Below are 25399 nucleotides of genomic sequence, written 5' to 3'. Positions count from 1 at the left end.
TAGCTTACATTTGCTCAATCCTTCCCTGGCTGCGTGCTTCATGTGTGCTGTCTTTAGTCATCAAAGGGTGGCTTTGTGTTTTTATCCATTAAATCTTTGGCTCCATGCTAAGTTTGCCAACAGAGGTGCTCTGAAGTGCCAACCGCAGTGGTGTTTTTGGTTATGTTCACATCTGGTCCCCTTGGCTCCCCCCCGCAACACCCCACCCCCGCCACACTGCCCTTTTCTACTTCAAACCTTCCTAAGACCGCCAGTTCAATTCATGTAAATGTAACATATACAGGGGCCTTATATACCACAGGCTTGCATTTGCCTGAAGTGTTCATCTGGGTCCCAGAAATCTGGCCAAAGTATTGGTCACTGAACTTTTGATCACTGTTCATGTGGCCTAAATTATCGGAAGAGCCTTCTCTCTTCCAGCTCCAGTTCCACACATGCTCTAGCCCATTCTGGGTGAGCAAATACGTTAGTTAACAGGCACTTAGGTAAACTTTTGAAAGTTTAGCAATTTTCTTTGGCTGCAGTATAACCTTCTCCAGCCACAGGGGAATCTTTGTGTTATGTTTAACCTCTCAAAAGGCCTTTGTTAAAGCATTGTCTTCACTTGGGGGCCATACAGTTTAAGCACGACATGGAAACTTGGATAAAGTTCAGAGGACTCAGGAAAAATGATTGAAAGCATGGAAAGCAAGCAACCCAAAGAAGAAAAGGCATTGAGGCTGTTCATTCTAAAGAAGGGAAGACTTGGTAGGGGAAGAGGTCTTCTTTAGAGTTGTAAAGGCGATGAAAATTTCCCTTGTGGACCTTGGAGGATGAATGCTGTTTCTATCTCTTTGAGAGTCTGGAAAAGAAGGAATAATATATATATAACATATTATACATATATATAAATCATAGGAAAAGATGCCAATTTCCAGTACACCCTTCACAATGAGAGAAGCCTTTCCATATCTTTCTGGCTTGGTTTGATTTCTCCAGCCCTTGCTCCCTCAAGGTATTTCGGCTTTCTGCCTCTTATTGCACCCATCTCAATTTGCTTTGCAATGTACTGAATGCCCTGAGAAAATGCATCCAGCTTCCAGACACTACTACGTCACTGTATATGTCAACATCATTGTCAACAATTCATTGGGGGCTGGTGCTGGCATTTTGAACACTCGTGATTTTTACGGTAAGCAAGCATCTAATCTGCTTGCTGAAATACGTTAATAAATTGTGTAAACTGTGTCACTGTACCTTTCAGAATTTAAAATTTTTTCTCCCAAGAGAAAAAGCTCCTCACAGATAGGGTTGGAGATTTATTCATACGTGTGTACACGGCAGCATCCTCTGAGGTGCCTTGAATAGAGCAAGGATGCTGGAAATATTTACTAAATTGTCAGGTTGAACCGAGGAAGGGGTTTGTGAGTAAAGGCTATGCATTCCCAAGGGAGACTTTTCTAGCCATTCCTTTTGAACCTATGACAGGGAAACATTTGTGTCAGGTGGTTCTAGTTCAGAACCTTCTCGAAACAAGAGGATGGCTGAAGGAGAACTTCCTGACAGTTTTCAGTCTTGTGATTATGAGTAAAACACGGTCACTCTTACTCCTTGGAAGGACCTCTTATAAAATAATTTCAGCCTAGAAATTGTATGAGAGGGAACCAGTGATCAGGTTCCCATCATTTACTAGCCTAACATGTATTTCACCAGTTCTTCCCACTCTTGCCCACTAATGGGCAGTAACTACAAGGAGAGCAGGAAGCCAGGGAACCACAGACCAGCTGAGCTCAGCTTCGAAAAAAATCCAGGATCCCCGTTAACTCAAGAAGCATCATGAAGTATGTAGAGAAGGAGGGTCAGCAGCGAGGAGCTTATGATGGTTCACGATGTGATGAAAAGAATAGTTCTTACTCTTTAGGAATGTTGTGTGGATTAATTGGAATAATGTATATAAAGTGTTCAGAACAGTGCTTGGCACATAGTAAATGTTCAGTAGCAGTTGTGGTAGGAGTTATTATTGTTTATTCTTATTATAGTTAGTATTACAGATTATTAATTAACAATCGAGTATTATTAATAATCTGTACTATTAATATATTTACTCTGGTTACAAGTCTGGGCACAAGGAAGAGGTATTTACAAATGCTTGATTTGTTGGTATTGAGAGTATATTGGAGCAGGCACACATACAGAGATTAATAACTGAAGGTTAGTGTGAAAGGAAGATACAGCATCTTTGCGTTAATACTGGTTCTGTGGGAGACTATTCTTGACTCTGTGCAAGGACAGTGTTGCCTCACTGCTTCAGGAACGTGGCTGTTGTATGAAGAGGGGCTTCTGTGGCGGGTGGTCATGGAATCACAGAGCCAGAAGAAATCTTAGGAACCATTTTAGGTTTTCTGTTTGTTTTTAATTAAAGCATAATTAACATACAACAGAATGCATGGATCTTAAGTGTTTGGCTTGATGAGCTTTTGATGATTGTATGTACCCTAAACCAGACAGAGAACGCTCTATCACCCCCGTGAGTTCCCTCACACCCCCTTCCAATCAACTCCTCCCCTCCCCCCAGCAGCCACTTTCGTGAGACCATGTTAGAGATGAGGAAAAAAGAGGCCCCAGATACTGAGTTGCTTGCCTCAGGTCACAAGTAGCCAGTCTGAGAACAGACTCTGAAGCCTAGGTTTCCTGATCCCCATGTTAGGAACACACGTGTGGCTTCCCAGGTGCCATTTCCATTTTTATTGGGAGCCTTAATGGTCTCACATAGCTTGATTATAGCTAGATTGCCTTAAAGTCCTGCATATTCTCCCAGGCTTTGATTATGAAAAATGGTGCTAGTTCACACAACTGGAATGACCTTCATTACCCTGGCTAGTGCCATGCCTGTCCAGAGAGAATTTAACTCACCTTTTCTTTTGAACGAAGTGGCTTTTTTGGGTATACCTTTGGCTACCCCAAACTATTCTCCAACCTTTGATGGAATTGATGCATCAGCACAGTACTTGTCATTAGGTGGACAATTGCAGCCTTTTCAGTTAGATGTTTACCTATAGGCACCTATACTCACTCTCTGTAAGGCAAGGTTATCAATCCAGGGACTTTGGCTAGCGTTCAATGTCAATAATGATGTTCTTCCTGTCACTTTATCCTGGCAGAAGTTTTTATGGGTCTCCACCCATTTCTCTTACCCTAAACTGTGGTGAAGTGTCATCAGTGCTGGAAGCCGTGTTCTATGTCCCAGGCTGGTGGAGGGCAAGGCTTATCTTCCATAGCTGCGTGGATCTCCTTGGGCAGTGCTGGCCTTGGATGGGTGAAAGGCACTTCAGAAACGTGGAGAGGAATTATTGTTGCAGTCTGCCCTTATTGGGATGTGCCAGCATTTTAAGGTTTTTCAGTATTCAGTATGAATCTAATAAGCACCTATGGTTAGAATTATAATTTGTAAATTTAAATTAGAGAGGCTTTCCATTCTGTTTGAATAAAGGATGTGTTAACTGGTGAAAAAATAGAGTTTCCTTTGATGTTGGTTTCTTTGGGTAGATAAGTTCTCTTGAGGCCTCTGAGTCAGGTTCTAGGAATTCTTTTTCAGCTCCACCTTTGACAGAATAACTGGCAGTGGTCAGATGGTATGGGCTGGGCTCTGGTCTGTTTCCTTAAAAGGTTGATTCAGTTAAATTTGTATTGAAAGTGGATTGGGGGAAATACCGTATCAAAGTGCCTCTGTATTCCTTAACAGTACAACTTTTGATGGCCTTTGTAAAGAACAGCTAGGTTACTTTTCAGTAAAATGGATTGTATTCTTTTGAAAAGCTTTGTCATTTGGTCCGCGTGATACATCACTGAGTCTGTATCTTTTTTTCTTTTTTTATTAATTTATTTATTTTTGGCTGCGTTGGGTCTTCGTTGTTGCGCATGCAGGCTTTCTCTAGTTGCAGTGAGCAGGGGCCACTCCTCGTTGCGGTGCACGGGCCTCTCACTGCAGTGGCTTCTCCCGTTGCAGAGCATGGGCTCCAGGCATGCAGGCTTCGGTAGTTATGACACGCGGGCCCAGTAGTTGTGGCTCTCAGGCTCAATAGTTGTGGCGCACGGGCCTAGCCACTCCGCAGCACGTGGAATCCTCCCGGACCAGGGCTTGAACCCGTGTCCCCTGCATTGGCAGGCAGACCCCCAACCACTGTGCCACCAGGGAAGTCCCGAGTCTGTATCTTTTATTGTAGAACATTTCAGAGTGGGATCTTTAACTTGGTTGCACTGTCCCTTCCTTTCTTAGTTGCAAATTGTCCCTGAATTGGAGAAGATTTTTCCCCGTAGTGACATTTGAAAGGCACCTTTCTGAGGGCAGGAAATTGCTTTTTATTTTGGTGGGGGGTTGTTTTGTTATTTAGAATCTTGGAGGTTCCCCCTATTTATTCTAAGAGAAGATTTTACTACTTTTACTTAGCTTAGATTGAAAATAGTCAATTCAGCACATTGATAAGTATTTTGACCTGTAATTTTCCACCACTGTGCAGAAACAGACAAGCCAAGAACCAAAATGAACTGCTTTGCTTATAAGCCCATCAGAGCCACTGTCTCCTAGAAGTTGTCTATGTCTGTGAGAGTTCCTCATCTCCATGGCAAGAGGAATAAACCTGATTTACCAATAAAACGCATCTCTTTATTTCGTGTTGTTCCCAGGTATGTTGGTGTTTGTGGTCACATGGAATACCCCTGCCGCTTCCAGAATGCTTCTGCCACCACCCAGGAGATAATTCCTCATCGGGTCTTTGCTCCAGTGTGCCTGAAGGGTGCCTGCCAAGAGACCCTTCTGCCACTGATCCCTCCCTGCCTCTCCGCAGCACACTCTGTCCTGGGAACACACCCGTTCTCCAGGCTGGATGTACTCATTGTCCCTGCCAACTTTCCGAGTCTGGGGATGGCCAGGTACGTTGTTCTGTTGTGGCTCCTGGAGAACATGCTGTGCATATTTTTTGACTATTTCTTGCTTTCCCTGAGCTCTGTCAGAGCCGTCGTTTGATTAGGTTGGAAGGGCCATCTCATTGCTGCCTTGAGGGACGGTGTGTGTATACTCCACCATGCATGAGCCTTTGGGTGTCACGGGCTCAATTCAGTTGCCTTGAGAATAAACACTCACGTTGTCGCTGGGATTGAGAACACACTGTGCCCCCAGAATGGTGTATGTTGGATTGTGGCTAATCAGGGGCTAGTTAGCTCAGGTGGTGAGAGCATAATGCTAACGAGCCCAACGTCATAGCTCTGGGCAGAGTCACACAACTTGGTTCTAGAGCACAGGCTGCTCGCGTAATCCCGACCAGCTGTCTCATCCATTCTCACCACTGGTCACAAGGGCAATGACTTGAGAGCCCCTGTGTCAGAGAGACTGTGGATGAATCAGTGTAAATCTATCACCGCTGCTAGAAAAACAGCTCAAAGCAGATGGCTCACTAGGGAAGGCTAAGGGGGTCACTTGTCTTGCTACTATTTTTTAATATAATAAATGTATTATTCTTTTTGTCATCCCAGTTTAGTTCCTATGGAAAATCAAGACCTGAAAGTTGAACCTTTTCCTATATGTAATTTATGCCTAAAATTCATTCATTAATGCTATCGTTCATTCAGTAATAGGTAACTGCGTTTCACTCAGTGTTTTACTTGGTTATGTACTCAGGATTTTCTTGGTTATATTTCTGTTTGAAAATCTTAATCATTAACAGTGAATATGCTCGACTAAGGATGGGAAAAATAAGCTCATCGAAACATGTGACTTTAAGTTTTTCCCTATTAGTCAAGGAAATTCCTGCTGCCAATTAATTTCTATGCTTTTGAACAGCTGTCATTTGTGGTGTTTTCCCTGAAAGCTGCACACATTCTTAGTAAAACCCATGAGTAGAAAAGAACTGACCAGAACATTTGCTTTTGATCTTTACTACATACGTATACTTTTTAAAAGCTGGCTGGTAGTCTTAATCCTTGAGGAGATCTGAGAAGGTCATTTAGACTGATGTTTATCCTATATTCATGAAGATGATGGCAATGTAAAAACTTGGATAATTATATATATTTGGTTATGTGCCTCATGTAATTGTCTTGGCTGTCTATATATAGAATTTGTCTTAACAAGGGGTCTTCTTTGGTCCCTTTGAAGAGTCTGCTGGACTTAATTTGAGTGGAATTACTGGCAAAGGAAGGGTCGTTTGTTAAATGTTTCTGATTTGTACACCGTTTTGAGGGACCGTGTTTATTTGGGAGTTTTTAGCACTTTATGAGAGTTGCAGTTTTTCAGGGCATGTTTGCTAACAGTTCCATGTTCTGACCTGAGGGAACCAGAGGCATAGTATTTTTCATACAGAGAAACTTATTTATTTTCTATAGCTCCCTTCTGATATCAGTCTGCCAAAACCAGAATTTGTTGACCTGTAGGCCAATCTATAAAGCTTTTCTTCTTAAGTTTGTGTGCCCAAGCTGTGTGTTTGCTTCTTTTTGAGATATTTAAATTGATTTAAACATGCTTAAATCTGTTTTTTTAATGTAGTAAGCCTAAGTACCCTACGGCCAAATGGTACTGGGCACAAATGTCAAAAACTGTGATGGTGATAATAACTTAGCAGGAACAAGACTGCTTTTATGCTTAAAAACAGGAGAACCGTACATTTAAAAATTTGTGGTTGGTTGTCAAATACCATTTTTTTCCTTCTTTTTAGACTGTGGAAATAGTCTGCCCTGGTCTAGATGTTTTCCTGGGCTTAGTTACCTCTCCCTGTATTTGAACAGTGGAGGGGGGATTGTGGTATCTTCCACTGCCAGTTGGGGGTGGGGAGGCACTGTTTTTCCTAACTCTGACCTAAATTGATTCCACTTGCTTGGCTTGACTCCCTCGGGATCCCAACACCTTGAGCCACATGCAACTGAGTGAGGTTTATGACTCAGCTGGCTCCTGGGGCCCTGTTGCCTTATTTATGGTCAAGTCTTTGCTTGGGGCTCTATAAAGCAAACTGGAACAAAAATGACAGTCTTGTAGGTCAATTCTGTACCCTAAAGAGGAGTAGAGAAACCCCAAGTCTAGTAGGAGCCATTCAAGAAGACGTCTAAGAGAAAAACAAATACCGTATGCTAACACATATATATGGAATCTTAAAAAAAAAAAAAAAAATGGTACTGATGAACCTAGTTGCAGGGCAGGAATAAAGACGTAGACATAGAGAATGGACTTGAGGGACACGGGCTGGGGAGGGGGAAGCTGGGGCGAAGTGAGAGTAGCATCGACATATATACACTACCGAATGTAAAATAGTTAGCTAGTGGGAAGCAGCAGCATAGCACAGGGAGATCAGCTCAGTGCTCTGCAACCACCTAGAGGGGTGGGATAGAGAGGGTGGGAGGGAGGCTCAAGAGGGAGGGGATATGGGGACATATGTATGCATGTGGCTGATTCACTTTGTTGTACAACAGAAACTAACACAGTATTGTGAAGCAGTTATACTCCAATAAAGATCTATTAAAAAAAAAAAAAGACATCTACACTGAAATTTGCCTTTGTCCTATTAGTTGTAATGCACTGGAGATCAAAGGATTCCTTGGTAAATTAAATGCTTCTTTCCTGAGTCCACATTTTATAAACATGTATGTAAGATCATAAATTCCATACCTCTGGATTTCTTTAGTGACTAGGTCTTAATCATAATGAATAACATTTTACATAAACTTAGTATTTTTTTTTAGTAGATGACATTAAGCAGTCCCACATGAACTAAAATGGGTGAATTATTAATAAAAGTTTTAAAAACTTTTGGGATAATATCCATAATGATTTCACTGTAGTTTGCATATTACATATCATAGTTCACACGAATAACCTTAAAACTCTCCTCTCTGGGTCTGTTTTTGAGCCTGATTCTGATATTTCAGTAAAGCAAGAAAAAAACATTCATACAATTTGAATGTATGATAATGACAAATCAATTTATAACAAAGTAAATAATAAACAGACAATGGTTTAGAATTTGGAGTATTTTTCAAACATAGCAGTAACTAGAACATTTATCAATACCGCACTTCATGATTTTTGTCACCTTTTAATATACCAGGAACTGTTACTTATCAACCCCTCCCCTTTTTCTGAATCACTGCTCCAGGGGAGAGTCACTTTCATTCTATTCTGATTTTAAGAAAAATGCCTAGTTTGCCTCTAAGGCACTATTCACAGTTCCATTCCCATCCTTTTCTCATTTTGTAAATGTGGACTTTCTGTTTTTGTTTCATTTTACTTTTGCCTTCTATAAAGGCTGAATCTGCCATATGAGGAGCTGTGGAGTGTACATTTCTTGGATTGAGTAATATGGTATCTAAACGAAGATAGGAATGCATTTTAAATGAGTCTCTAATGTATAGAACAACTCTCTTCATGTTGGTGTAATTAGCATTCTGCCATTTTCATTGTGTCCTCATATTTTCTCAAATGTCTCAGCCAGGCATTGACTAGTAAGCCTAATTTCCTAGGTATTGCGAAATTCATGAAAGGAGTTCGTCATCCTCCTTACACTCTTTGTTATAATAATAATAATGTTGATGGAATAATATCCTGGAATCAGATTTATGACAGTTGTCTCAAAATTAACACCTCAGTCTTACCTCTGCGTATGTTTGTAATAAGTGCTTTGCTCCACCATTTGTCTTTCAGCAGTTCACAATTACATGTCACGGGGTGTAATTAGGTTGGCAGAACTACCTTGCTGACATCGAAATATGTTCTTGTTTTTTTCCTCCTCTATTTGAATATGAAGAATCTTCTGCAAATTATTTCAGAGTGGTTTTATGTATAGAGCATTGAATAAAAAAGCCATGTCCTCTATGGCTGTGCTTCCCCACTCTACCATTCACGTGTAGTTTCACCCCAGTCCTTCTTGGAAAACTGGGGACAAAAAAAAAAAGGCAGCAGTGTGGTTGATGATAGGTGACCAATTCTGCTTTGATCTTTTTCCCTCTGGTTCTGTACCAGATTGTCTCGTTCATCAGTTCATTTGTTTGTTTATTTATTCATTTACTCATTCTTAAAGTTCTATTAAGTGCGTACTGTGTGCCAGGTAGGATTTAAGATGCTGAGTCTACAAGGGTGAACAAGGTTGATGAAATCTCTATCATTACAGAACTTACATTCCAGTCAGGGGAGAAAATAGTATACATGAAAACAAACAACTAAGATGTGTGCTATGAAGAAAATATAGCCACGTTAAGTGACAGAGTAACTGGGGACCAGTAGCGTCGTTAGGGTGAAGAGGCAAAGGCTTCTTTAAAGAGTGACTTTTGCAGTGAGACTGAAGAACAGGAAGGAGCCAGTCTTGTGGTAATCTGGTGGGAAAGCAACTCAGGCTGAGGGAAGTTCAAGTCCAAAGGCCCCAAGGGAACCGTTGTAATGGGCTGGAGGAGCAGAAAGAAGGCCAGCACTGCTAGAGAGCAATGAGCTCTTAGAATGCCTTCCCTTAGACTCATTTTGGGCACCAGGAAATGCCATGGTCCTGCAGGGCTTGGGTCACCTGAGCCACCCATGTGAGGAAAGTGAGGGAGAGCCACTAAGAAAGGGCAGAGGTTGAGCAGAGATTGATGGTTCCACGCAGTCCTGTGTATACGGAGAGAGTTGTCAGAGAGGTCAAATCGTTTCTCGGCTTTCTGGGGACCAGTGGTGCCATAGCATCTTGTGACTGACTGATTGGAGCCTGACTTGGCTTAGCATCTACTGTGCTTGAGCAGAATTCTCCACTGAGGGGGCATCAGAGCACTTGGCACCCAGACTGGCAACTCTCCCCAGTGGCTGCTGGTTGATTTCTTGCAAGCTTTTTTTTTAACACAACAGGCCACAAGGAGGGAGGCATTATTTATATGTTTGCTCAGCCTAATTTTTAAGGTTTTTAAAGACTGAACAAAAATAGGACTGATAAGTAAAGAACATAGAGAAATAATGATCAATTACTGAAATATCTTCAGTGCATTTCACAGTGGAGCAGAACTATAAAGCTCCCTATTACACATGACTTGTTCTTAAAAGATTTGATTGTGCAATAAAAGGCTTCTGAATGCTTGTACTACTTCCTGACTGTTGCATGCCCAATTTTCTTAAGTACCTCGATTTGCGGATAAGCGGTGTGCACGTACATGCCCAAGAGTGAGTGTAGCCAGCTCTCCTTCCGCCTCCTCCTCCTGGGGTTAGACAGGGTATTGCCCTGTTTATTCTTATCTCCCAGCCAGTGTGTAATAGAATAGGCAAAACATAACATGCTGGTACAAAGGGCCTGTTGTTTTCAGTCTTCTGATTGTGTTCCTTTCTGTTGGGGAAGGAAGCAGTCGTAAATTTTTGTCATTATCTTAAGTAGCAAGGTTTCACAGTTTGGGGAATTATTCTTTTCTTCTTCTTTGTTAGCTTCTACTTGAATTTTTGGCTCCCCTAAACCAAAAACTGCTATACATTTAAACAATCCTCCTATAGATTTCAGGGGCTGTGACCCCTTGATTTCAAGGCAGGATGCAACCATAGTGATTTTTTCCTTGGGGAAACTGATTTTGAGCCAGAAATTTGTGTACCTTTCGGTTCACCAAGGTTGCCAGCTCCTCTGCTCTCTCTGATGTGCTGTGGATTTTGGGGTCTATGTGTGGGTTTAATTTCTTTGCTATTGTTGCTGTTTGTTTCCCAGACTTTAATAAATTCTTCTTTCTGCATGGATTGTTTTAAAAAGTATTTTGAAGGAGCACTTCTTTCCCTGTTTTCCTCTATAACTCTTTTCTGTTTTTACAAACAGGTGGGTGTGAATGATAGAAAGCAGCTCATACCTTCTTTTTTTTCCTGTAAAATTTTAATCCTTTGTTTACTGGCACGCCTGCCATTGCTGGAGCAATGAGCAAATAGGATATGTTGTGAGTAGCAAGGTCCACAGGTCCACACGAGGGGGCTCAGGCCCCCTCAGATGCTTCCCCTTTGTTGCTTTCTTTGTGTTTATTTCTCCACTCTGTTTTCTATTTCTATTTTTCTTCTTAAGAAAATTATTTGACTTTATTTTCCTCCTATCTTACAGAGAAGGGCTTTCCCCTTCTAATGTGTTCTGGTTCTTTCATTTTTCTTTCTTGAAATAGAAACAGGTATTCACAAGGCAATGTTCTTCTGGGACTCTGGAAGCCCTTGACTGTGATTATTTGGTTAGTTTTGACAATATCAGTCTGTAATGATTGAGACAGGAGTGAAAAGGTGTGCATATGCTACATTCTTTACAGCGCAGGTACAGGAGAATATATGACGTCCCCAGGTCACTTAGAGCTGGGAAGTCAGAGACAGAAGTAAAAGGGCCTCATCCTGGGATGGCTGTCAGAGCCTGGGGTTCAGACTTAGGCAAGACTTATCTGTAACCCTCTCTGAGGTATATATATTTGCTTCAAGGTCCCCCTGTAGAATCATAGTGTCATGGAGTCTAGTTGAAGATCAGTGTTCACTATGGGCTCGCTTTGACGCAACCATAGAATCTGGGTACCAGGCAAATTCCTGGATCACATGACTTTGTTGGGGCCAGATTCTCTGTATAGAGGAACAACAGGCAGAGTGAACTCACAGCTTTTGGCTTAGCCAGAATCTTCTTCTTGCCATCAAACAGCTGTGCTGCTTGTCAGATCCCGAAGTAGCATTTTATCACCATTTTACTACGATTCCTCACCCTCTGAAAGATTACGCTTAAGTGTTTTGTTTTCTTTGAACTGTTCTCCGCACACATAGACTGACAGTCCTACCTTCAGAGAACACTGCTGGGGCCATTCTTCAAGAGGAGTTGTCAGGCCTTTGAAAGGCCTTCCTGAAGCAATCATCCATCTACCTACGTTCGTAATCTTCTCTCTCTATTGATGTCATCGTAGGCCCCTAATCTTTTCCAGCCCTTGAGCCTGAGATGGCCAGTTGGCCCTACTTTTCCATTTTTCCATTGCAAAGAAAAGCCTTGTATTTTTTTCTCCTCTCAGTTATTTCTCTACAGAAGCACCATTACTGAATAGAACATACATTCCTTGGGTGAAAAAGTACCATGGAATTGAATGTGCAAAGTTGTCTGAGTTGGAATATTACCAGTCTTGTGCGTTCTCACTCCTTGAAGCACTTCACAGAGTGAGCAAATGCTCCAGGCTTCTGGACTGTGTTGTGTGTGCGTGTGGCCATGGAGCGGTGTATGTATTTCTCTTAAGGCTAGACTCCTTTTAGGGAAAACACCAACTCCGGAAACAGTTCTCAAGCAAGGCACAATCTATGAATAGCTCTGCTCAAGGGAACATTGCCTCTGTTGTATGACAGCCATTGTGCACCTGGAGCCCACCACCGTCTGAGCCCCAGAGGCCTGTTTGCATAAAGTGGGTAAGAGATTGCCTTGTCCCTTTACCCACCCCTAGAATGTAATTGGAAGAGTATCCCAGCTACTTTTCTTAAAAAGAAGCATTAACTTTAAAAGGCCAAAGATGTGAGGAAACACTCCTTTAAAAGTGTGCTACTTTTTAAAAAAATTGATTACTTTGTGGGATTTGTGGGTACATTGCAAAAGCCCACTCTGATTTAACCTCAGAGTGGAGCTTGAAGAAGCTTGAAATAGAAATGTTATATTTCTCGGTTAACTAACCATGCTGTTTATAGAGGTGCCTCCTCAGAAAGTCTAGACATTGTTCCGGAAAGACAGAATGCCAAATCTGCCCTTTATGTTCCCCGTCAGCTTGCTGAAAATTATCACATCCCCTTTTCACCATTAAAATGGAAATCTTGGCATTCCATTTCATGAGAGTGTGAATGATACTCGGGCTCCCCAGCCAAAACTTAGGTTGGCCAAGGAAGCCGGGGTGCTCTTGTGAGCCTGGAGACTCACCACAAGACCTTTGTTCCTTAGAGGCCCGCTTGCTGAGATATGCGGACTGTGGTTGGCGGATCCTCGTTTTTGAGTTAGTCTCCCCTAAGAGGAGACCCCGAGAACCTACTCTGAGAATGAGTCAGCTGCAGTTTCTAGCTTTTATCATACATGTGCAATTTGGCAGTTGGAAAGGATGGATGGGCAAAGCCAAGGACTCGTTCAGTAGACTCATATCAATGGACAGGTGTGATGAATGCTGATGGTTCTCTGGCTCCAAGGAAATATGAAGTCTGTAGCCTAAATCAGGATTTTCCACCTAGGATCCAAGACAACTAGTCTTGTGGAATGTTTATAATGTGGGAAAAGGAACTGTGGGTTAATTACTTTAGGAAATGAATGGATTAAACAAAGTTAAAAGGGAGTCTTTACTGGAGGGCTTCTAAGAAAGCCTTTAATATCCTTATTATTCTGATTTAATATCCTGTCATATAGGTACCTCTCAAAGACAGGGCCATAATATGCAGTATTCCCCCAAATCTTATGCCCAGGGATCCCCCTTTACCATGCTCATTTCATGGGGCCGCTGCGGTCTCAAGAAAACCACCTGCTCAAAACACACTTTAGGAAATGATTCTTGGGGAAGAAATATCTTGGAGCCCATTGCACAGCTGGCTGCGGAATCCAGCTTTCATGCTGTCAGTAGCAATTGAGGACTTGCCACGTGTCAGGTGCTGCTCAAAGGCCTTGCTTTACAGCAGTGAAGAAGATGGGGTCACCATTTAGTGCAGGAGGTCCCACACTTTTCTGACTATATATCAATTTTTGAACAATCACCCCTTCCATATATTTATATTTATTTATTAGTTGTATACACTTAGTACGGTGTTAATATATTAGGTATATTATAAAATACACACAAAAATGGAAACTTAAAAGTTTCCATAAGAAGAAAACAATTATGAAAGAAAGTTCTAACATTTCTCCCTGCACACCGTTGGGTTGGCTAGTGCCCTAGGGTCTCTGCAGCTACCTGGGCCCCACCACGGAGACTCTGATTCAGTGGGTTTGAGGTGCCGTCTTGGCATCTGGAATGTTAACACTTCTGCCCAGGTGATTCTGCTGCAGGTGTTATTTTGTGGGGACTGTGAGGGCGTCTCTGGACAGGTAAGTGTCTCTTGGGAAGTTTTCGCAGACTGTACACCCTGCCGTCTTCTCTCAGGTGAGCATGTTAGACTGAGGAAAGAGGATGGTGGGGAAGCTCCTTGGTGATGCTCTCTGCTTGTCTGTTATTCATAAGGAAGATGTGTTCCCCAGGAGCTGGGCCCAGTGACAGGCCAGAATCCCTGGCAAGTCACTGGGCCTCCCTGGCCTAGTTTTCTTCTCTGGAAAAGTAAGGGGCTGATTTAGAATCGCCTGCAGAGTGTCTTAGAGCCTTAACATTCTTTGATTTGATTAGGTTTGAGTTTTATTTTGAACAGGAGTGGGGGTGACTCAGTTTCATTCAGTGATTTACACACAGGTATATTTTCTTTTTGATGTAAGGGCTAGTTAGATCACAAGCCTGCGATTTCCTTGTACTTAGGCACCTGGGCAGCAGTAGGCATTTAACTGTTAGGCCTGCAAGCAGGAGGTTCAGAAGGGGCCTCTCTTACCCCTAGTTAATTGCAAAATAAACAGATCTCAAGGTCAGGGGCCCCTTCCTTTCATAATAGCCCCCTCTGCTCTGTGCACCATCAATGCAAAACAGCATTTCCAAATTCTACATCAGGAGTATGCTGCGTGGAAAAAGGCCTTCTTCCTTCAGCCTGGCAATTTACCACTCAGACCCCCTCCCCACATCTCCTCAAAGTTAACAGCTAACTTGTCAGTCCCCCCTGTCCCCCCACCCCACTTGTTTTTAGCCTCCAGATATCTCCATTTGCAAGCCAATAAGTTGCACGTACATATGTTTGAACAGTTGTCAGGCTTCTCTGCTGCTCAAACTCTGCTTTGGTTTAAAACAAACAACAGCAGACAACCCGGGGAGGGGGATGGATGAAGACATTTCAGTTTAACCTGCAGGTGGTGTTGTTTTGACCTTGACAGTCAGCTTTAAACGACCTGTCAAGCACCTTTGTGTGCTTCTGGGCACACCCACCTGGAAGATATTATATCCCCTACGCTTTATGTGCCCCAGCAGGCAGGCACCAGGCCCCTGGATTTTGTTTTCATCGACGGAGGGTTAATGCATGCATGGCAGGACTTTACTGAGAGGGGCCCAGCTACAAATGCTGTTTTCATTTAATTCTGATTTCTCTTCTCCCTTGGCCTAACCTTCCCCGCCCCTAGGCTCTCCCCGCTACCCCCTCCAGTCTCCCTCCACCCCCAGTCAGCCTTCCCTGCTCTTTCACCCCCTCTGCTTGGCTTCAAACCATTTCTTCCTGTCTTTGATATCTCCTAGCAGAGCTGCAAGCAATCAGGAGATTATGGACCCCAGAGCTCAGCAAGGCACAATGCCTGGTAGGGGGCTCAGGCCCCGGTCCCCAGGCCACCACAGGAAATGGGACCCAGAAAACCTGCCAGCCTCCAGACGCTCCACCCTGGCCCCTGTGCCTGTTCTGGTAACCAGATCCCTGGGGTTGGGGGGTGAGGTACTTCCTCGGCTTAAGTGGTATCTCGGGGGACAGACCTCTTTGGGAATACTTCTGACCTTTCCTATGTGGTCCAGGGTCATCTCTGTTGCATCTGTTTGAATTTTGTCTTTTTAAACTTTGAGCTTTTTTTTTTAAAAAATTATTTATTTATTTATTTATTTGTGGCTGTGTTGGGTCTTCGTTTCTGTGCGAGGGCTTTTCTTTCTAGTTGCGGCAAGCGGGGGCCACTCTTCATCGCGGTGCGCGGGCCTCTCACTATCGCGGCCTCTCTTGTTGCGGAGCACAGGCTCCAGACGCGCAGGCTCAGTAGTTGTGGCTCACGGGCCTAGCTGCTCCGCGGCATGTGGGATCTTCCCAGACCAGGGCTCGAACCCGTGTCCCCTGCATTGGCAGGCAGATTCTCAACCACTGCGCCACCAAGGAAGCCCCAAAACTTTGAGCTTTTCTCCTGCCTTCTGAGACCATACAAGTTGGTGTTTGGAAGTTGGGGTGAGGAGAGTGAATGGACAGATGAAGGAAACCCCTTGGATTCAGCCTCATGCCTACAAATGCTTGGATAGTTTCAAGTTATTTGAGGATACAGATGATGGCTCTTTATTCCGGGAACCCCTCTTCTTTGACTTCCATGTGTAAGGCCCAAAGTTGTTGAAGGTAATCTGTACTATATTTCTAAAGGTAGAGGTGAAAGAGAGGGTGCTTGTTCTCAAGAACAAATGAATGTACACCTTATTATTCTGTAATACTTCCTCCAACATCTGAAGGGAAATAGGCCCAGATCTAGATGTTTACCTTTCTGACGTTGCCACCACCAACCATGTGTTCTCCCATTCAGTGGGCTCCCAGAGGTGCCTGGAGGAGAGAGTCTCTGCTGGTCCTCGAGATAACCTCCCTGAGATCTGACTGAGGATCTGAGAGGAAGATCAGTGCTAGTCAACGCATCCTCCTCAGCTCTCAGGAACCCTCCCAAGCCATGGCTGTGCATCACACTGTCTCCCTCCAGGGGACGCAAGCCACTTACTCTTCATAACCCCTGGCCTAGGGGCACCTCTGTGTAGGGATCTTATTATTTAACTTTTGGCACAAGTCCTTCCCTGGGATTTCCTGGTTGGAATGAACAGCAGAGGAGGCTGCGAAGTGTGTGGTGTGAGGGCAACTGGACTATGTTTCCAATCACCAGGGGGACCTGGTCTCAGAGAATGTAAGAGAAGCAGAAATATGGGTGAGAAATGGCATTCACTTGTGTGCCCCTGCCCTTTTTTTTGGCCCAAGCTAGTTGAGCTGTGTTTCTGACATTTACAACCCAGGGCCCTGACTAATTTACAAGGGCTACTTCTTTTTTGCCTATACAAACAAAAGCATTATTAGTCCTTAGGATTAAAAAAAGAAGTCAGTGGCTTTGAGCAACTCTGGATCCTTTCCCCTCCAGCCTTTATTCTTTAATGATGATACCATCTGACTCTTTACAGGTTGTAGAGTGTCTCCATATACATATATGTTTGTGAGGATCAAGTGAGAGGATACACACACACACACACACATGCACACACACAACATATATAACATATATATACGTTCTCTCATTTGATCCTCCCAAACAAGCTCTCAGCCCCCTTCCATGGCCCGGCTGTCACAGGCTCCCCACAGCTTCCCTCAAGACCAGCCCTGTTGTGGCAGCTCTCCCCAGTGTGTCTGAGACCTGGAATCCCTGTTACTGAGTAAGGTCTCTCTGCCTAGCCCCTCCCATGATTCTCCTACTTTCTGCTCAGCCGAGTAGTTTATCTCATGGGGTGATGAGTCCCAGCAGTTGCTGACAGCTGGGATCAGGGCCTCGGCTTCTGTGACTCTCGGCCTCTGAGGCATAGGGTAAGTGGAGCCTAATGATGGTTGTGTGCCTGAGCTGAGTGGTAGAAACCTGCAGGCCCACGCCTGGGTTGTGAGCTAAGGAAGGGCGAGCCCCAGGCAACCAAGTGCACCTACTGTCTTCTCATTTCATTTATTTCTCCTTGGTTAGCCTATAGAACTGCCGTGCTGTTACTGCATGCTTCTTCAGAGCCCGTGCTCGTCCTTCCCACCCTCGGGACACCATGTGAGATGGTGGAAAGAGAGTCCTGATTTTGCAGTCAGAAGACCAGGTGGCAATGCAACTGTGCTGTTGAGTGCTGTGAAACCTAGCCCGGTTACTCGTTTGTGAAAGCACTACTCACCTCCAGGACTCTTGGCACATTAGATAAGATCATGTGTAAAACGCCCTCGGCATTGGTCCCTTTGTTTCAGTAGGCTTGGAGAAATTTGGTAGTTTTCTGGGTCAGAAAACACCTATGATTTATTGCTTATGAGTGTGAATCACAAACTTTAAGGTCCCTACCAACCCAGAATGTCCAAGATTCCCTGAAATAATAGCTGCAGCGAGAAGAAAAAAATAGGTGTGATAAGTAACCATGGTAGTATGAAAACATGAAAGGTTTGTTTCAAAGAGTTATTGAGTCCAGATTACTTAGATTGTACAAATGGAATTTCTTAATTCACTGAGGGAGCATTTTAGAGTAGCACCTATATTCTTGTCAGGTCTTCCTTTAGGGATGTAGCTTGAACTTTAGTAGTTTAAACATACATATTAACTTTTCTTCCCCTCAAAAGAACGTTGAAGAGGGCAGCAGAATAAAACCACTGGGCAGTTTTGGTTTAGGTCGAATGCATTTCTTAGTTCCTTTTCCATATCTAATAACAAATTAAAAGAAATCCTGATCTTCCGGGGATTTGGGATCCCACCTGGACTCGACTGAACTGTCCAAGCTCCTCTGGGGCTTTGGGTCCACCAGTTGGACAGTGGCCTCTTTTCCCCTCACTTTTGGGTCAGAGATTGAGCCCTGTCCCCGCCTGAAGCAGCTGTCTCTGATCCGTCTCTGGTTCGTTCTTGGTATCAGAGGCATTATCTGACCTGTGCTTGAAAGGACTACACGATGGAAACTTCCGAAAGAACCCAGTGTTGCCACATCTGCTGCTTCCAAATGGAGCGAGAGAGGCTCAGAGTCAGAAATAAGGCCAGGATGGAGGGGGCAAACAGCAGCAGGGTGGGGTGACTCGCACTGCTCTCCTTTGAATACCAGTCCCACTCTACAGCCTTTCCAAGGTCCCTCTCCCAGAAGCACACACAGCATTTTGTAAATAGTACCGCCTGTGTTGGTTCAGATAATCCTGTAGCCCAGAATGGCTCAAGACGCTTTTGCAAAGGAATCAATCTTAAAAGGCGTTTGAATAGTAAGTTTCTTTAGTAAAATTGTTTTCTACTTTTGTTCCCCACCTCTGTTTCCATCTACCCCATTCCTCTCATTCCTTATATACTTTTAGTAGCTTTTTGTATAACCTTCTGTGTCTAATTAAAAAACAAAATTCAACTGAGTAAATTTGAAGATCCCAATAAATTGGGTTTATTCAGTGATTCATGAATCGGACAGCAAGCAGAAATGTGCTCTGGGAAGCTGTACAAAATGGAAGATTTTTAAAGGCAGAAAGTGGGTGAACAAGGAAGTCAAAAACAAAAGAAAGGGTTGTTTCAGGCAAAGTCACCTTCCTTTGGAGGAAAGGTGCATCTGTCATGCAGATTACCTCACTGATGTTGATTAGGAAATTCCAGACTGATTGGTTGAAAATTCTGCTCCTGGGAGAGGCTGAAACTGCAGTTGTGCTAGGTATTAGGTTTTGGTTTGCTGATGTGGGGCTTAAGCACAAGTGACTTCATTTTGGACTGGTTGTTTCTTTTTTTAAGGAGTCTCTTCATGCAGATGCAATAATAAATAGCCAATAAAACTATACAGATTATTATCCCTGCTCCTTTTTCTTATACAAAAGAGGGCAGAGCACACACCCTGCTTATACTGTGCTTGTATCACTTCACATTATATCCTGGATTTCTTTCTATTATTAGGCCTTAGAGAGTTTTCTCATTCTGTTTTTATTTAGCTGCATGGTATTCTATTCTATGGATGTTCTCAGTTCATTTTTCCAGATTAGGGATCTTTGACTATTTTACTGCTGTAAACAATGCTGCATGGAACTGTTGGTGCGTTTTAGAGTCAATAAATTGCACAAAGATTCTGTTATTCTGCTGATATACCTGCCATCTTGTGGGAAGTAGGGATGTGCCTGCATCTGATTTATTCCCCCGCCAGTGCTATAACTGTAGGTGAAAACACATGAAATTTCTGTTTTGGGAAATTTCCAACGCAATGGAACATCAGCACTTTTGTGTGGCTCACTAAGACTTGGAGGAACCTCCATGCAGTGAAGTAGGGATGGAAATAAGATTAATAAACCTCATGTATCATTGTGAAGCTCTTGCTTATATAGGCCCAAGTCCTCATCTAATAAACCAAGTGGAAGCCATGATGATCCCCTTTTCACTAGTTTTGTAATGACCTTGTTCTTCAGATTTCATTAATTTGAACAACTGTAAAATTGTGTTCATTCTATTCTCAGTAACTTTGGAAGTTTAAAGAACCTTTTTTAAAAAAAAACGAACCCATATATTTGCTATTTTTAAATAGCATTAAGAAGTACCATTTATTTTTCTGGTAAAGAGAACTGGATATTATTTACACAATTTGAGCTGTCGGTTATATTTATTTGGGTTGCGCCCTGGTGTTGAGTGAGCAGTGCTAGCTGGTGTGGGGACCTGTAGCTGGGCTTCTAAGAGCAGAGCATTTACTCCAGAGGTAGGCCAGCAAGAGGCTGCACTTAGCTCAGACCCAAAGGCCAGCAACCAGTCTTATAAAATAATGCCTTTGTGTAGGTTTCAAGTCAGAAAATTTGAAGGAGGAAAAGGGAAAATAGTCTTTAACCACAGTGAGAAAAAAATGAAGGAGAAGGCTAATGCTATCTCTTTTTTAAATAGGGGGATGTTGAGGAGGTAGATTTTTAATGGTTTTAATCTTCAGACTTAGGCAGAAGGCCAAGCATGATCTGAATACAGAAAACATAGAATGAAATGCCAGAAAGGGAAGTGGAAAGTAGTGAGTTACGGAAACAACCAAATGTGTCCGAATTTCCAGGCTCTTCAAGGAATTGGTTGAATTGTGGCAGTGGTGCTGAAACATTTTTTAAAGCTCAGTTGAATATCCATATGCCACATAATTTTAGAGCATATCACTCACAACTCAATTTTAAATAGTTGGCAGGGCCTAGCCTGCTACTCCATTATGGTTTCATGTTGGCCAGAATAATCTAATTTTTTCTGGTAACATCAATGGGAGGAAAGCAATGGACATGATTTATTTCAGCCTTAATAAGGCATGACACGAAAGAACAAATTTGGAAAATGTTTTACCAGCATGACAATTTTTTTTTTTTTTTAAATCTCTAAAGGGCAACCACTTTAGTGGGTACAAAATTGATATAAGCTATAGGCCTCTGCACTATATGTAAACACACACCACAAGCATTCAGCCTATTGACCTCCCTGGTAGTTATTTCCTATAGACACACACAGAGAATATAGTGATCCCCACACTGGTTTGGCAGGACAGTCATCACTTAGGGGGAACAGACAAAGAGAACTGTTACAGAAGGGCTCAGAGGCTCAGAGAGCCCAGTAATTGGAGCTGCTGGTCATTTGTGTCACCTCCGCCACCTGGCAGGACCCTGGACCCCTTTAGGGATGTGGTGATCTTGTTAGAAGCTAAAGCAGCAACTGGAGGCTCATTTTTCTTATACTTTGAAATGGATGCTTCGTCTGATGGGAAATAGACTTGTGCTTGTCTGGTCTCTAAGGCTGAGGGAAATGACACTTCATAAAAAGAAAATTGTGAGGAAGTTCTTTTTTATAGCTAACCCTTGCTCCTCTTGCTGCAATAGCATATCTGCCCTCACAGCCTAACTCCAGCAGCAGAAGAGCTGGTCACCCCGTTCTGAATAAGGGGAGCTTTATTGCTTATTTGCTTTGCTACTTAACCTTCCGCCTTTTGCTTTTCTAGGCTAGATAGTCCCAACAGTTTTGAGTTCCTTTTTATGGTTTCTAGTTTCCTTTTCTTTAATCATTTCAGTGGCTTTCTTCTGGATCACTTTCTAGTTCTCGTCATTACTCAGAAGTTGAAAAGTCCAAAACCAGACACAGGAAGCTGCAAAGGTGTCTCCACGGTAAAAATAGGATCCATTTATGGAGCTCTTAACTCTAGGCCCAGCATTGTGCTGAGGACATTTCACGCGTTATCCTGTTTAAGCCTTACAGCCTCTGCAGGGTAGAGGCTATTATTACTGGCATTTTGTAGATGAAGAAACTGAGAAAAGAGTAGTTCTCTGTCTTTTCCATCACCCAAGTGACAGCCGAAATTCAACCCCAGTCTCTGACTGTGGAGCCTGCAGTCTAAACCACTTCTCCCTGGTGCCATGATTTCATTCACCAATCCCAGAATCTTATATTTAACTCTAACAACTTTGCTGAGCAGCTGACTTGCTTTCCATTTATATCATTATAGCTCCCTTTTACTACTTCATTAACAACACGGTTAGTCATTCCTTACTTCAGACTGATGGGCATGCGTTCCTGGAAATTCATTTTATTTAACCACTTTTCCAAGTTCTTTGATTCTCTCTGCATTCTAATTCAGCCCTTCAACAGGCTGTTAACTCCTCTAAGCTTGATTCCCTGGAGGATCTAACGCGCAGTCTCTTAACTGCTGCGCCCCTTGGGGAGTCTTGTGTGTCCAGTGCCCTCCCTGATGTCATTCCCCACACTTACCCTGGCCCTCCCCTGGGTTTCCGTAGCAGACTGAATGGAAAGAGGTGTAGAGTGAGCAACAATGTTGGCTGTCCAGTGGCAGTGAATTTTTAAGTACTATCTATTTGGAGGATCCACCAGAATTTCACAATAACTTAAGAACTAGGAAATCTAACTAGGATTTTGTTTCAAGGCCAGGGCTACTGTATACTCATTGCTCTTACTGAGAATGTGGGGCGCTGCCGAGATGCCAGTTTGTGGAAGTCATGTCTTCGGAATGAAAAAACACTGTCTATGAAAAATATTCACCTGACGCTGAATTGTATCACAACCAGCATACTACACAGTACCAGGCATGTAGATGACATTCAGTTACCATTTATAAAGTGAGGGAAAGAAGGCATATAGGAGTAGCAGTGGTGAGGAAAGCAATTTTACTTTTTGCCAAAGCTGGTGTGATTTCCCCAGTGTATGGACATCAGTTTAAACAGGGGAGAGTAAGACAGGAATCACCATTACAGTAATACTTGAAATTAAAATTAAAGTGAAAAGTATTCTCTCATAACACATTTTTTTTAGGAATAACAACAACAAAATCAATGTTCCAGAATCTCCTCAAGCCCCTAAAAAGAGGATCTCAAGAGTCTTTGGTCTTTGGCATTTCTTTCCATCTCCCCTTTTCTGGTTTCTTTCCCAAAGATGTTAAAATCAGCCAAGGATGGTCTCCTGCGAATCCCTTGCAATTATACCCATCATTACAAGTGTAGCTTGCTGTCTACTATATTTAAGAACTCAGAGGCACTTGGAAGCACTGCTGGGAATAGTTCCTAACTTACAGGTGGAACCAGAAAATAAACAATTTCTACCTCTACGATTATGCTCTTCCAATCAATTGTCAAACTCAGCTCAAAACAAGATCTTGAGTACAGAATATTTTTTCTGTTTGCTGCGTAGCTCAGTTAATCTGTAAACCACGGGAGTGTGTTATTGAGTGCATTTGCAGAAGGGTGGAACCAAGAGCTCGAGACCCAGCAAGAAAATGGTTCCTTATTTACAGTACAAGGGAATGAAACCCCTGAGGCTTGAATTCCATGTTTCCTCCAGGGAATTATGGGTGCATTCCTTTACCTTGTTGGAGGAAAAGAATTAAATAGAGAAAACAACCATTCTTTTACATCTCTTTTACCTCTTTCAAGTTTGCTCTCCAGTTTTTATAATACTGTTCTCAAGTCTTGAAAATACAACTGCTTCCCTTTTGGTAAGCTATTTTTTTTTCCCTTTTCCATTTGGCAACAGCATTTTCCTGTGTTTTCAATGGCACCAAAATTAACATGGCTGTTTTTATTTAACAGGAACAACTTGAAGTTTTATATTACACGCCCAGCCAAAGAATCTTTGATTTTTGCCCTGGTGTTTCCCAAGATGTTAGCATGGCTTTGAAAACAGGGCTGTTTAACTGCTGTTGCAAAGACAGCAGGGGGAGCATGGCAGATCGGGGAGGGAGGAGTGAGAGAATGGAGGAGATGAGGGAAATTGGCCTCCCCCAAATCACTATTTTTAAAGTTTGCTTGCCTACTGAATAGCTCAGTTTACAAATCCTACTGGATATCGTTTTGACCTTCCCCACTTTTCTTTCCTGTTGAAAGCGTGATGGATGTGTTAGTGGGATTTGTTCTATAGTTTTTTTCCATGTGCGTGCTTCCTTATGAACACCAGACCCTCTACTCCCCTCAATAGGGGATACCCACATTGTCAAAGCCATCCTGCGGGAGGTATCCAAGCCCAGATTTCTTAGGAGATGGGATCTCAGATCTCAATTAGAAACACTCCAGGAAACACACATCTTTATTTGTTAAACAAATAGTCTTATGTGAACCTTGGCTAGGACACTCATTTTAAATAAGTGAAGTAAACATTAATGTGCAGGCGATAGTCTTCTTATGTAGACTGTAAATTTGAAGCCCAGTTTTAAGGTTTTAAGTTGGAACATGCTGTGCTCTTCTTTCCTTGGCTTGGGTTCTAGAGAATGTTGTTTCCTCATTTAGTAATTGGAGAGTTAATGGGCTTCTCTGTGATGCTACTATAGAAGAGAGACTGTATTTTATTTGATTCTGGGACTGTAATTAAAGTGGCGCCCATCGGCATGGTTGAAGTTAAGATTGCTTCAACTTTTCCAATATAAACTCATATTCAGGGCTTTATAACCAGCTATAAAAATTTACTTCTAGCTACAGACCTGGCATATTCAGTGTCAGCCTAGGAATAACCTTTATTTTTTTTAAAAAAGTCTTTTTAGAAAGATAATTAAAAATTCAGTTTAGCTGTTTATTACTGTTAAGTTACAAGGATGTAAGGAAATAAAAATAGCTTCCTTTTTTTTTTTTTTAAAGCAGAAACTTGTGACCTATTTTTTAAATGTGGACAGAGTTGTTACATATTTTTTATGTCTTCAAAGAAAAAAACAGCAAAATCTCTGTGAAAGATATTTTAAAAAGGTATTGTTTCAGTTTTCCTTATGATGACAGGCAGGGCATTCTTGTTCTCCCAAGACATGAGCCTCCCATAGGACTACTGGCAAAGCTGTTTTGTCAGTGGGCTTCAAGTTCATTGTAACAAAACTCCTGGCCAGCCTCTTCCTGGCAGATGGAAATATGGCCAGCCCTTCCGGTTATGAGGCCATGGCTTCTCACTTATTCCACTCAACCCTAACCTTCTGGGATCTGTATGTTGGGACACAGTGAATAGCCCAGGTACGAAGCCAGGTTAGAGACCCACTTGGGGGCCCGGGGAGCCTTCTCTCAGTCCTTGCTCTGTGTCCCACAAGGGTGGGGAAGGGGAGGAAGGAGTGTGCCTCTCTAGGAGTCTCTTTTCAATTTAGAGGTATTTGTTGGAGCAAGTGGCTTTAGGTGTGGCCATTTTTGTACATGCTGAGAGATGGATGTGGCACAGTTTGTCCAGGTGATTCAGAAGTTCTGTAAATAGAACCACCTTTAAGTCATCATGCTAAGCAGGTTTACTTTTAACCATTCTTTTTCTAGCAACCGGGGCCTTGACTGATGCCATGTGATGATAATAATGGTAGTGGTGGTTGTGATGGGGGAAGAAGAAAAGGTAGTATTGGTCATGGTGATGGTGCTGATAATGTTACTAGTGGAGGTGGTGATGGCCATGGCAGTAGTCAATGGCAATAGCAGCAGTGGCAATGGGGGAAGTAA

At 42.7% G+C, this 25399-nt stretch overlaps 1 protein-coding gene across 4 annotated transcripts in view; it reads left to right on the top strand.

Annotated features, from left to right (window-relative positions):
- The window catches only part of LOC118897357 (aminopeptidase O (putative)), a 380228-nt gene that overhangs the window by 104113 nt on the left and 250716 nt on the right, over nucleotides 1–25399 (top strand). For all 4 annotated transcript variants that reach the window (XM_036856496.1, XM_036856495.1, XM_036856494.1 and 1 more), the window contains exon 5: nucleotides 4663–4908. In XM_036856496.1, coding sequence (XP_036712391.1) covers nucleotides 4663–4908 — 246 coding nt within the window. The remainder of the gene's footprint in view (nucleotides 1–4662; nucleotides 4909–25399) is intronic.

Source organism: Balaenoptera musculus, chromosome 6 (genome assembly GCF_009873245.2).
Source record: "Balaenoptera musculus isolate JJ_BM4_2016_0621 chromosome 6, mBalMus1.pri.v3, whole genome shotgun sequence".
Lineage (NCBI taxonomy): Eukaryota > Metazoa > Chordata > Mammalia > Artiodactyla > Balaenopteridae > Balaenoptera > Balaenoptera musculus.
The sequence above is the reverse complement of the archived record's forward strand: the minus strand, read 5'-3'. Positions and strand labels throughout refer to the sequence as shown.